The sequence below is a fragment of the Alligator sinensis genome, unplaced genomic scaffold, assembly GCF_000455745.1.
Source record: "Alligator sinensis unplaced genomic scaffold, ASM45574v1 scaffold728_2, whole genome shotgun sequence".
Lineage (NCBI taxonomy): Eukaryota > Metazoa > Chordata > Crocodylia > Alligatoridae > Alligator > Alligator sinensis.
In genome coordinates, this window is record NW_005842573.1 from 144,947 (window position 1) to 156,650 (window position 11,704).

At 39.5% G+C, this 11,704-nt stretch overlaps 1 protein-coding gene across 2 annotated transcripts in view; it reads right to left on the reverse strand.

Moving 5' to 3' along the window:
• The window catches only part of LOC102388376 (guanine nucleotide-binding protein G(q) subunit alpha), a 195,920-nt gene that overhangs the window by 35,439 nt on the left and 148,777 nt on the right, over positions 1-11,704 (reverse strand). For both annotated transcript variants that reach the window (XM_006032449.3, XM_025214215.1), the window contains 2 exons: positions 4,908-5,036; positions 3,240-3,369 (listed from right to left, as the gene is read on the reverse strand). In XM_006032449.3, the coding sequence (XP_006032511.1) occupies positions 3,240-3,369; positions 4,908-5,036 (259 nt within the window). The remainder of the gene's footprint in view (positions 1-3,239; positions 3,370-4,907; positions 5,037-11,704) is intronic.

The window sequence follows — 11,704 nt, forward strand, 5'->3', positions numbered from 1 at the left end:
CCCTGGGCTCCAGCTCCAGTGTGGACCTGCAGGCAGGGGTGGCCATGGCCTGTGGCACAGCGCATCCCACTCTGGATGCTGCTCCTGCTGTGCCAGTCAGGGATGGAGCTCACAGCTGCAGGGCAGGGTGTGGATCGGGGTGAGGACTGACCCCCGATCATTGGGGGTGGGGAGGGAGGGGGCAGGCCCTAATGAATCTTAATCAGCCTCTGCAGGAAGACCCCAGCTAGGGTCCCTGTCAGTGGGAAAGGGGAGGCAAGGGGTTTTAATCCTCCTCTGCCTAAGCCTGCTGTCCCACACCCCTTCCACTCCAGTGGGGAAAAGTCTGGCAGGGGCTGCTCTGCCTCCCCAACCAAGCAGATCGGGCTGTGTCCCCAGCACACCCACCCCCTTTTCATCCAGCTGTCACTGCTCCAGCTAGAGAGCAGAGGGGAGAGGTCAACCCTGCTCTGCTCGGGCAGACAGCACAGCCCAGTCCAGGCCTGCAAAGCATGTTGGGATGCTGGGGGACTTTGATTTAACTTGAACCAGGAAGAGGTATAGGACAGAAGTTCCATAAACTGGTTTGACCTAAATCAGTTACATCTTATACTACATTCAACCACGCTTATCTTAGTTTCAGCCATTTTGAAACTCGTTTATGTGCACTGAACTTATGTTCTGTTACAGGTTTAAACCAGTTTCTGATCACTTAAACCAGTTTATGTGTAATGTCTGTCCCTAGTCTGTCACTTCTCCAGTGAGTTCCATCCCATGTTAATGTTCTTTAATCTGATCATCTGTCCATAATTTTAGCACTGAGCTACCTAAAGTCAGACCAGCTATACTGTAAGCAACTTCAATTTCCCAATCACTTTGAAATGGGTAAAAGTATATTGAGGAGCAGCAAAATTCAGCAAGTGTGGAAGTTCAGTTTTCATGGACATGAAATGTACTCAAACCCTCTGTGCTTTGAAATCAGGTTTATACCTCTGATAACTTCCTCCCTGTTATGTGACTTTCAGTGCTTTCTGGTTTCAACTGTCATGAAGTGCTATTACTGCGCATAACTAGCATGTGCACGATACTTCAGTTTCTAGTCTCTGGCTGCAAAAGGATAATGCCAAGAAGAAACAGAAACAAAAAGGTGAATGTTTGCATAACTCAAAAATGGTTGAGGTTTGGTCTGAATAAAGGCCAAGTTCAGTTGATATTTGGGTCTTTTTGTATCTATCTAGCTTTCTAAATTATGGGACCAAACTCATGTAAGGTCAGACAAAATGAAAAAAGCACCAGCTCATTTCAAGATATATTTTCTTAGTATGTAAGTTTGAATACCATGTTCAATATAACAGAAAGGTCTCCCATATTCCTGCACATAACTAGATCGGAAAAAACAATTATCCATAAGACTTCTCTGCAGTCCTCTGCTAAAATTCACACAACAGACTTTACATGTAGCCTCCCACTACCACCCAAATTAAATTCAATCATGCTTTGTTCTCTTAAAACAGAAGCTATATCATGTAATATTAATAAGTCCTCTCTGTGAGGAACGTCCCTTAGCTTACATCCGTATCTACCATCATCCCACGTAAAACCTGGTGTTCCCTTAATTATATCGCAGATGCAAAATCACAAAGGTGAGGTTTTAAAAAGTTCTCTATCATAAAGAGACTAACCAAACATACTTTGGCTTATATTCACCACAATGCCAGAGGTGCACATACGCACATCAGCACTATTTAAGGTACAGATGAAAAATGTACATCAGTTTTTCAGAGTATAGAGGATGCTGCCTGCAGCCCCTGAAGCAGCACAATGCTTTAAGTTTCTGAACTGTCTTTTTTTTTGTATCCCTTATTTTGATTCTATGCCCCAGACTTAAGCTTTGGTCAAATCAAAATATCACTGCTATAGTAATTAAATTAAGAGAACTACATTAACAAAAATAAATATCAAAAGTATTTGTTCTGTAAAGAAAAACAAGAATTTGCTGATAGGAAGTCAAATGAAAGGAACAGAAACACTGACTGTAAATAAAATGAAAGGATGCATTTAGGTCTTGTATTTATGAAAGCATAGTATAAATTAGATATCTGAATATCTATCAAACCTATTCAACTGAAATAACTTTCAGGATGTATTTTTAAGGTGGGTGATGCATTAAAAATGCAACAGGAACCTTTTTAAAAATTATAAATGAATTTTCTAAGGCCTTGTGTGACTCTTGAGACTGGACTCTAAAAAACTAAGATGATCATAAAAAAGCTGTGATCATGAATCTTATTTTGCTATGTCTGCCATTTACTCCCATTTACAGTGATAAAAAGTATTAAACTAATTTGCTTTTTCAAATTATTTCTTTTAATGACTAAAGACTGGCTAGAACTGTTCTGGCACACACTACTAGATTTTGAAGGGTAATTGAAAGTTTCTATTTTAAAAAGGAAATATTTCCAAACAGTAAATTATCTCATTATCCTGTAAAATTGTCACAAAATGTAGCAAATACATGTGATGACTGTTAAAACTAGTTCTTGGTGTGTTTTGCCTGCTGATTTATCCATCATTAGGTACTTTTCCCCCCCTTTAATTATTTTTCATGTGAACAGCTGAAAATAAGCCAGTCTATAACATTCATTGAAAACAATTGTTTTTAAAAAAATGGATACATGTATCCATTGTTAACCTCCCCCGGTATTTCAGAATTTGTAATAACAAAGAAGCGACCATGTAGGTTCCTTTTTTGCATTCCATTTGGCTAATCTAACATGTAAGATCGTCGTAACCACTCACACCATACTGATACTATCTTTAGGGCTCTCTAGGCCAACATCTCCTGAACAAATACTACAATAAGTCATATCTTTGTACTCAACTATGTTTTATTGCAGCACAAAACTGCTTGGCTCCACAGATCATCTCGACAGGGGATCATTTTATACAACCTTATTTGAAGATTAACTGTTTGATCTCTACATTATAGCTGCCTCTATAACCTGAAGTTGTGTGCTACTGCATGGAAAATATTTGGGACTCACCTATCTTTCTATCCATAAATCCTGGCATTGATTTATGAACAGCTAGCTTCTTGGAGGTTAAATGATAAGCACCAAGTATTATTTCACATTGTAGTTCTTTACCTGATCTCCGATTTAACTGCCAACTAATCATGTGAACGTCACAGCTCTCTACTGTAGTTCACAAAATCATGAACTTAAGTTTTAATCAACTGCAAGGTTCAAGTCAGTACTTACCTCATTGTCTGACTCCACAAGTACTTGATCATATTCACTAAGGGCTACTAGAAACATGATAGATGTGACATTTTCAAAGCAATGTATCCATTTTCTTCTCTCTGATCGTTGCCCTCCTACATCCACCATTCTGCAAGGTTAAAAAATCCACATTAATACCAGGAAAAAAGCTTTAAAAAAATCAATATGTATCCATTTATGTAATTAATTTCATTTGAAACAAAAAAGATATTTTTAAAAGTCTTTCCATTAATATTTCAAAGTAACAGTATGTGTTTTGTGGGGCAAGATAGGTTGTATTTCTTTTTTAAGACCAGTATGACTTCTAGATTTTAACAGTTAGGAGCCTCCATTTTCTCAAATGCCCAGCAAGCAGAATTCTTACTGAAGGAATTTTGAGAATTATTCATAGTGTATTTAGCATATTAAGCCTCGTGTATTTATCAGAAACAGGTGTGCACAGAGAAATGTTGTATGAAGTAAAATAAAAACTACTGCAATTGAAATTATTTCAGCATTTTTCCTGTAGTTACAGAATATATTTTACAGAATAAGATAATCACCTGGAGATATAATAAAACAAATATCTATTGTGGCACAGATATAAAGTGTATCTATGGCAAAAAGAAACAAGTATACAAAACATAAATAAACTTAGAAACAATTTAAAGATTGAAAAATGTTTATTTTATCGAAAGTGTCTAAGATGATGTATTCTAAAGCAGAAGTTAATGCACATAAATGTCAGTATGGGCTTAACAACTCCTTTGCTTTCAAGTGCTTAAATAGACAATTCTAGCTTTAAAAGAATTAAAAAAAAATTCTTCTATTACACTTGAAAAATGCGACTGAAAGCATACAGTGAGAGACTGAAATTTAGTTTGATCACAGTAATGCTCTCTTGTTGCATTTTAAATTTTGTAATTCAACTCCACGTTATTCTGCATTCATTGCAAAATTTTAGCACTTAGTGATGTGGATATGGAGTAGCAGCAGTGAAATACATATGGGTTATTAAATGCTGCTGTTAAAAAAAATGAATATCAATTAAAACATTTGGGAACTAAACAAGTGTTTTTCAAGTCTAAGTTGATTCTTTTCTTGAATTTAGAAACAGCATCAGCCTTTTTTTTCCGGGGAATTGTGTGCCTACAATTAATTATAAAGTCCAAATGACCTTTTTTTGATGTCTAATTTCTAAGTTCAAGAAAACAGATATTTTTTCTAAGCAACAGGCACTTTCAACAGAGATTAGCTGAATACAAACTTGCAAAATGGGACTTTTAAAATCAAGCCCACTAAGTTTATCTGTTACAGCCATTAAATGGAATTAGAGAATGGATAGATTTCATAGAATTTAATTTGTAATTAAACCTTGGCATTAAAAACACTTCCAAGTTGCACTATCATGTCTTAAAAATGTCTTAAAATGGAGGTTTGCTTTTTCTTTTTCTATCTCTAACTTAAATCAGCAATACTATGTGACAAGAAAGTAGAAACAGACTGGTCATATTTAAAGTAGTACACAATCATTTGGTGTATACTTTTTACAGTTCATATTATAAGTTCATATAATAAGTTATGTCATATTATAAGTTCATATCATAAGTTATATTAACATATTACTTAGAAAAAAGTTTTAAATGGGTTTCATAAACATTTTTCTACCTGAAAATGACACTTTGTAAGTCGAATGGATATTCAATGATCCCTGTTGTTGGAACTCGCACTCTAAGCACATCTTGTTGGGTAGGCAGATAGCCAGCATCTGCTATACGGTCCAAGTCATTAAGATAGCTATAGACAAGGAGAAACAACAGGAATGCAAGACAGTGATATCATAACTGCATAGAGGGAGGGAGAAGGTAGTAGTCAGGATGGGGAAGTGAGATGTAAAGAAAAAAAAAAGAAGAGTTTTATAGGTAAAAGATAGGGTGGGAGACAAGAGATTTCATACTATTCTTCCTGTCTGAAGAATCTTGCTCTTAAAACAGTATCATCAGGAGTTTGGATGGTAACAAATAAACTCAGCCAAAAACACATCTCTAGTCTCCTGCTTCTTCACCAAATTATGCCTGGATTTTCCAGAAAATACTGCCCGATTTTTAAAACTTCACTTATTTCTCAACAGTGGTCATATTTTGTTTTAACAACAAGATATAAAATAGTAAAATTCTACTGAAAACCATACATACTAATTGATATACAAAGATACTTAAACAGATGTTTGTTTATCTCTCTACTGTGTCTATGTATGTGTGCACACAGACACATACCTGGATAGATGATAACCTCCCCAAAATCAGACAAGAATGAACTAACTCAAAATAGTTAAACGTCTGGCTTTGAAACTTTAGTAAGACAAACTGCAGTCTCAGAGAAATATTAACAGGCTACAGCCAAAACAAAAAGATAATATACTCCAGATCAAACGGTTATTCACCAATTCCTGTGGTCAACACCGGATAGCTATTTAGAGCCAGAAGGATCTCTCCCAGGGTAAATATGTAACTTCTGCTATGACTTAATGGGCTTGTTTGTACACATAGGAAATAAAGAACAATAGCAGTAGTGCTTGTATAATTAACTTGAAGGCATTTAATATCTTCTTATCAGAGATACATTTTAAAAACACAGGGAAATTCACCACTACGCTACAGCTTGTTTCTGCTGTAAGTAACATTGCCAGACTGTTAAGAGATTGCATGCTCAAAGTGCATTTTAAATAATAATGTTATTCACAAATCACAACCAGAGATGTTAACTGGGAATTTTAGTGCCCTGGGCAGTGGGGTGGGCGTGGGAGTGGGAATTATACAAGTGCTTGCTTTGTAATTCAGTTTTGATTATATCGTATTGATTTTCAAGCAAATGCAGGACAAGGGGAAATATTATTTTAAAAGAGAAAATATCCTCTTCCATCTGAAAGTTTAAAGAAAATTATTGGAGCATTCTATTAAGGGAGCAGGTATGTTAATATTTACATTTTGCTTTTTGGGTTTTTTTACCTCTTCTTTAAGAAACCCCCCCTAAATATTGCTTTCAATGACAAAAGAGAGAAAAATATTCTGTTTGCTTTCTGCACCTGATTGCATTTTACACGTAATCAGTTGTCTCTTTATTGTATTTAGCAGGAAGTATGGATGACCTTCAACAATTTAAAATCACTCATCTCCACTAACTTAGGGGAGCTCACCTGTACGTTTATCTTACCCTCTAAGAAGGATTTGCCTGGAGCAGCAATATAAAGAAACTTCTTCTTCAGCTTGCTCTGTGAAGTCATCTCCCTACTGAAATCTTGCCTCAAAATACATGTATTACATCCATTATCCTTCTTTAAAATACAATAAAAAGTATGCTACTGCTTTAAACTTTCACTGAGTAGCCACACTTTTAATTGACAGAGATCTGCTTTCCCTACTATACATTCTATTTATCTCCTCAAAATCACCATCTCTGACATTTTTGTAAGGCTGTTTTATTTATGATTTGATATTGATATAATTTATGACTTGCAATTATTAAGACTGTTGATGTAAACATATAGAATAATAATAGAATCACAAGGTCATCTAGTCCAGTCCTCTGCCCCAGGGAGGAACTTCCCTAAGACGGCTCAGTCAGATGTTTGCCTAACCTGCATTAAAAAACTTCCAGGGATGAAGAGTCTACAGCCTTTTGCGAATCTATTCCAGGGCTTAACTATGCTTACAATTACAAAGTTATTTCTAATTTCCAACTTAAATTTCCCTCCTGACAAATTTCAGCTCGTTATTTCTTGTCCTGTCCACTGTAGACAGAGAATACTCTATCATCATCCTCTTTATAAATAATGTCCCCTTTTGTAACGGAAGATTGTTATTAAATGCCTCCTTGGGGCGCTCTTCTCCACACTAAATAGCCCCCAATCTTCAAACTTTTCTTTGTACGTCATGCTTTCAAGACACCTGATCATTCTCGTTGCTCTTCTTTGGTCCCTCAACAATTTGTCCACATCTCTCTTGAGGCGTGGTGTCCAAAAATTGAACTCCACATGAGACTTCACCAGTGCTAAATGGAGTGGAAGAATCACTTCTTGTAACTTCCAAATGACACTCTTGTTAATACATTGTAATATTAAGCTTTTTTTTTTTAAGGATGGTTGGTTCCTTTACAAAAATATTGGCTATTCCACACATTCAAAAGTAAGAAGACCCTAAAGCATGAGAATGGCCTAGAAATGATGAGATTCAAGAAATAGTAATTTGAGTGGCTCTTTGTATATGGTCTCTACTTTTTGAGACTGCTGTATTTGCTGTCTGCTTTTTGGGGTACATCTGCATCTCATTTTCAAACTTTCCATTCCAACTGTGAGGAATGTTACATGAAAACTGGGACTTCAAGTAACAACATTTGCAACGAATTAACCAAGACTTCAGCCACCCCAACATCTCCTCAAAAGCCCTTCACGCTGCCCTGAAACTGCAAATGTAGGCTATTTTGCATGAAAGATCAAAGGGAATTCCAGAATCCCAGAACCCTATCAAAGGCACACGAAAACGAACTACTTTTCTTTAGTTAAAACACAGCTTTTAGCAAGGATCAGATTCAGCAACCATGTATTTAAGCATATATCTAAATTTATTTAATAGATTTCATAGATATTAGGGCTGGAAGGGACCTCGGAAGATCATTGAGTACAGCCCCCTGCCCAAGGGGCAAGAAGTCAGCTGGGGTCATAGGATCCCAGCAAGATAAGCATCCAAATTTCTCTTGAAGGCGTTCAATGTAGGTGCATGAACCACCTCTGATGGCAGGCTATTCCAGACCTTGGGGGCTCGGACAGTGAAGAAATTCTTCCTTATGTTCAGCCTGAAACGGTCTTGCAGGAGTTTATAACTGGTCGACCTTGTCATCCCTTGGGGCACTCTGGTGAACAATCGTTCCCTCAAATCCTTGTGAACACCCCTGATAAACTTATAGGTGGCCATCAGATCGCCCTTGAGCCTGCGCTTTTCCAGGCTAAAGAGTCCCATAGCTCTCAACCTGTTGTCGTAAGGTCTGTTGTTCTGACCTCTGATCATGTGCGTGGCTCTTCTCTGGACTGTCTCAAGCTTCTCCACATCCTCTTTGAACTGTGGGGCCCAAAACTGGACACAGTACTCCAGCTGCAGCCTCACCAAGGCCGAGTACAACGGAGGAATGACGTCTTGGGATTTGCTTGAGAAGCATCTATGGATGCAAGCCAGCGTTTTGCTCGCTTTACTGGCCGCAGCATCACGTTGAAGGTTTATATTCATCTTGTGGTCAATCATGACCCCCAAGTCCCTTTCATCCACAGTGCAAACCAGTGTAGCATTGCCAAGCCTATAAGGATGCTGCAGGTTTTTCAAGGTGGAGAACCTTGCATTTTTTGGTGTTAAACACCATCAGGTTCTCGTCCGCCCATTTCTTGAGCCTGTCAAGATCAGCCTTGATTGCCTTCCTGCCTTTAGGTGTGGATGCTTTACCCCAGAGTTTGGTATCATCGGCAAACTTGGCCAGTCCGCTTCTGACTCCAATGTCCACATCATTAATGAAGATGTTGAACAATATAGGTCCAAAGACAGAGCCTTGAGGGACCCCACTGGTCACAGCGCACCACAACGATTGACTTCCGTCAACCACCACCCTCTGGGTCCAACCACAGAGCCAATTCCCCATTGCCGTCGGCCAGTCTGTTGAGAATGGCCTCTTTAATAATCTTTTCTAAGACCTTCCCCAGGATAGAGGTCAGGCTGATGGGCCTGTAGTTTGCCGGATCCACTTTTCCTCCCTTTCTTGAAGATAGGCACCACATTGGCCTTCTTCCAATCTTCAGGCACTTCACCAGAGCACCAGGAGTTCTCGAAGATCCGTGCCAGGGCCTGGGCTATGTTGCTTGCCAGCTCCTTGAGTACCCTGGGGTGTAGATTGTCAGGGCCAGCTGACTTGAAGGTGTCCAGCCTCTCAAGGTGTTCCTTCACGAGGTCAGCATTGATGGAGGTCAGGGAATCTCCCTCACCCAGGCCTCCCTCACTCAAGCCCTGCTGTCCTGTAGTGGGCAGGGGTGTCCCATGGGACTGATGAAAGACCGACGCAAAGTACCCATTTAATAGGTTGCCTTTTTCCTGGGTGTCGGTTGTCAGTTGTCCCATCTGATTTAGCAGGGGTCCAATGTTGCCCTTGCTTTTCCTCTGGCTTTTCATCCGGCTCCCCACATATTTACTCCTGAGACTACTGAGAAGCTGAATACCATAGTCCAAGGGTTGGCAACCTGTGGCTTGCAGTTTGTATTTGGCCTAGAGATCTGGATAGGCTTCAGCAGTCTGGTGGTGGGGGGCTTTGGCGATGTGCCAGAGGTCGGGGGTGTTGCCTATAACCCAGGTCTTCAGCCTCTTAGGTAAGTGCCCAAACTGAACAGAGAGTAAATGGCCTCTTCCAGAGTCTAATACATCACAGATATCCAGCTACCTATAATGTCATACCTTAGATCAGCATCTGACAACCTTTAACAAGCTGTGGCTAGAACAACTTGCCTTTGATCCTATGTGGGCCAGGTGGCTTCAGTGGTGTTTCAGGGGCGGGCAGCTTTCTCTACACCTGTATCAGGGCCAGGCAGCTGCAAACCGTGTCTGTTTTGCTGCAGCTTCTACCTGTTCTTGACCCCAAACCCCGCCTCCTGGCTGCAGCACCCCATTGGCTGGAAGCTGTGCCCACGGTGAAGCCAGGGAGATGGGAAAGGCAGGGAAAAGGGGCAGTGGCATGGGCGCATCTAGAAGCTCCTCAGTGTCTGGCCCCAGCCCTCCAGCTCTATAGAATGATCCAGTGGCCCCTCAAGACAGAACAAGTCCATAGGCCATATTGCCGACCCTGGCCTTAGACAGAATTACATATTCACCATGGGGACCCATACATAGTCACATGTGCACATAGTAGATGGCCTAGTGCACAAGCTCAATCCATGTATGAACACTTTCATGTCTACAGTTTTGGGGGAAAAGAATTGCTATCTGCAACTTTTGGCATTTGTACAGCTAAAAAACTGCAAAGAGAAACAGAATTCAATCTTTATTTAATTTGTGAATGCAATGTATGAAGCTGTTTTCGAATATTCAACCCTTCACTTAAAATGTTGTTGATAACTGTGCTCTAAAAGCTGATATTCTCTTAACTTATTATTTACACAGTTTAAAAGTAATAATGACACCTATATTGGGAATTTCCTAGTAACTTCCCTATGGCCAAGTGCAAAAAAAGAATAGCTATTTCACAGAAGTTCATTGCATAGCTACCAGCAGCACTGACTATGTACAAAATGTAGGTCAGAACTACATGGCACTGTGAGCTTATTTTTACCATTTGCTGAAACTTGCTTTATTAAAATAAAATATATTGTCAAGATGGTCTCTCACTCATACCATAAAATTGCTTTACATTGCAATTGGTTGCATAAAATTACTAAGACATAGATCTTAGTAAATTTATTTTTAAACTTGGTCTGTAATATAATTATAGTTGTAATTAGTTTTGTAAAAATGAATTTGAATGGCTGCTGAGGTACGTTTCAGTGGTGTTGCTATAGTGATGGACACAAGGTGCATTACCACGGTAATGTGCATGTAGCAAGCTGCTGAGCAGGTCTTGTCTGACGTCAAGAAAAGACTACTGCTATCGTGTTGGAGTATTTGTTATCTATGTAATGACAGGGAATAAAGCAATTCTTATATGCAGGTCAGTGTTAAAATAGGGTGTGTACTTCATTTTAAAATAACTACTCCGGGTAAGAGATGTTTAACACCACACAGGTCCCAATTTTACAGCAATTAGCTCTTATAGTTTTATTGCTGCCTTTGAATTATATAGGACTTGTAAAGGAACTATTTCCCTATGTAATGGCAATCCACATTACAAGGAAGAAGGGACAAAGCCCTTTAAGGAGAAACCAGATACACTGGAGATGGCTTCCTGAGAGCAGTACAAAGGGAGGGACCCCAGCAAAAGTAGGGAAGAAGACTCTGCTGGGGAGAAGGCGAGAGCTCTGGAAGAGAGGAGGCCAAGGAGAACTGACCAAGGCAAGCCTAGAGAAAAAAATAGGGAGACCTGACAAGTCACAAAGAAGGCCTGACAGGTCACAAAGAAGGCCAGCTGGCTGCTGATCCTGTTCAGAAAGGGTTAGAAGTTTCAAAAGGAAGAGACTGGCCTGGGAAAGAGGAGCCCAAAGGATTTACCATACAATTTAAGCTAAGAATGCAGCATATAAGGGGGACCAGCAAAGCCACAAACCCTGTCAATTAGACACTCCTTCTCTCCAGCTACCTGCATACTGAGTAAAATCTATATGTGGCAGGCAAGAAAAGCAGGGACACCTGTGGAAAAGGGCTGGCTTGGGTAAAGCAGAAAATGCAGGCAGCATTGTCCCTGGAAGGGGAATGTGTGAACTATTACAGTCTACTGTTCAAAATAGG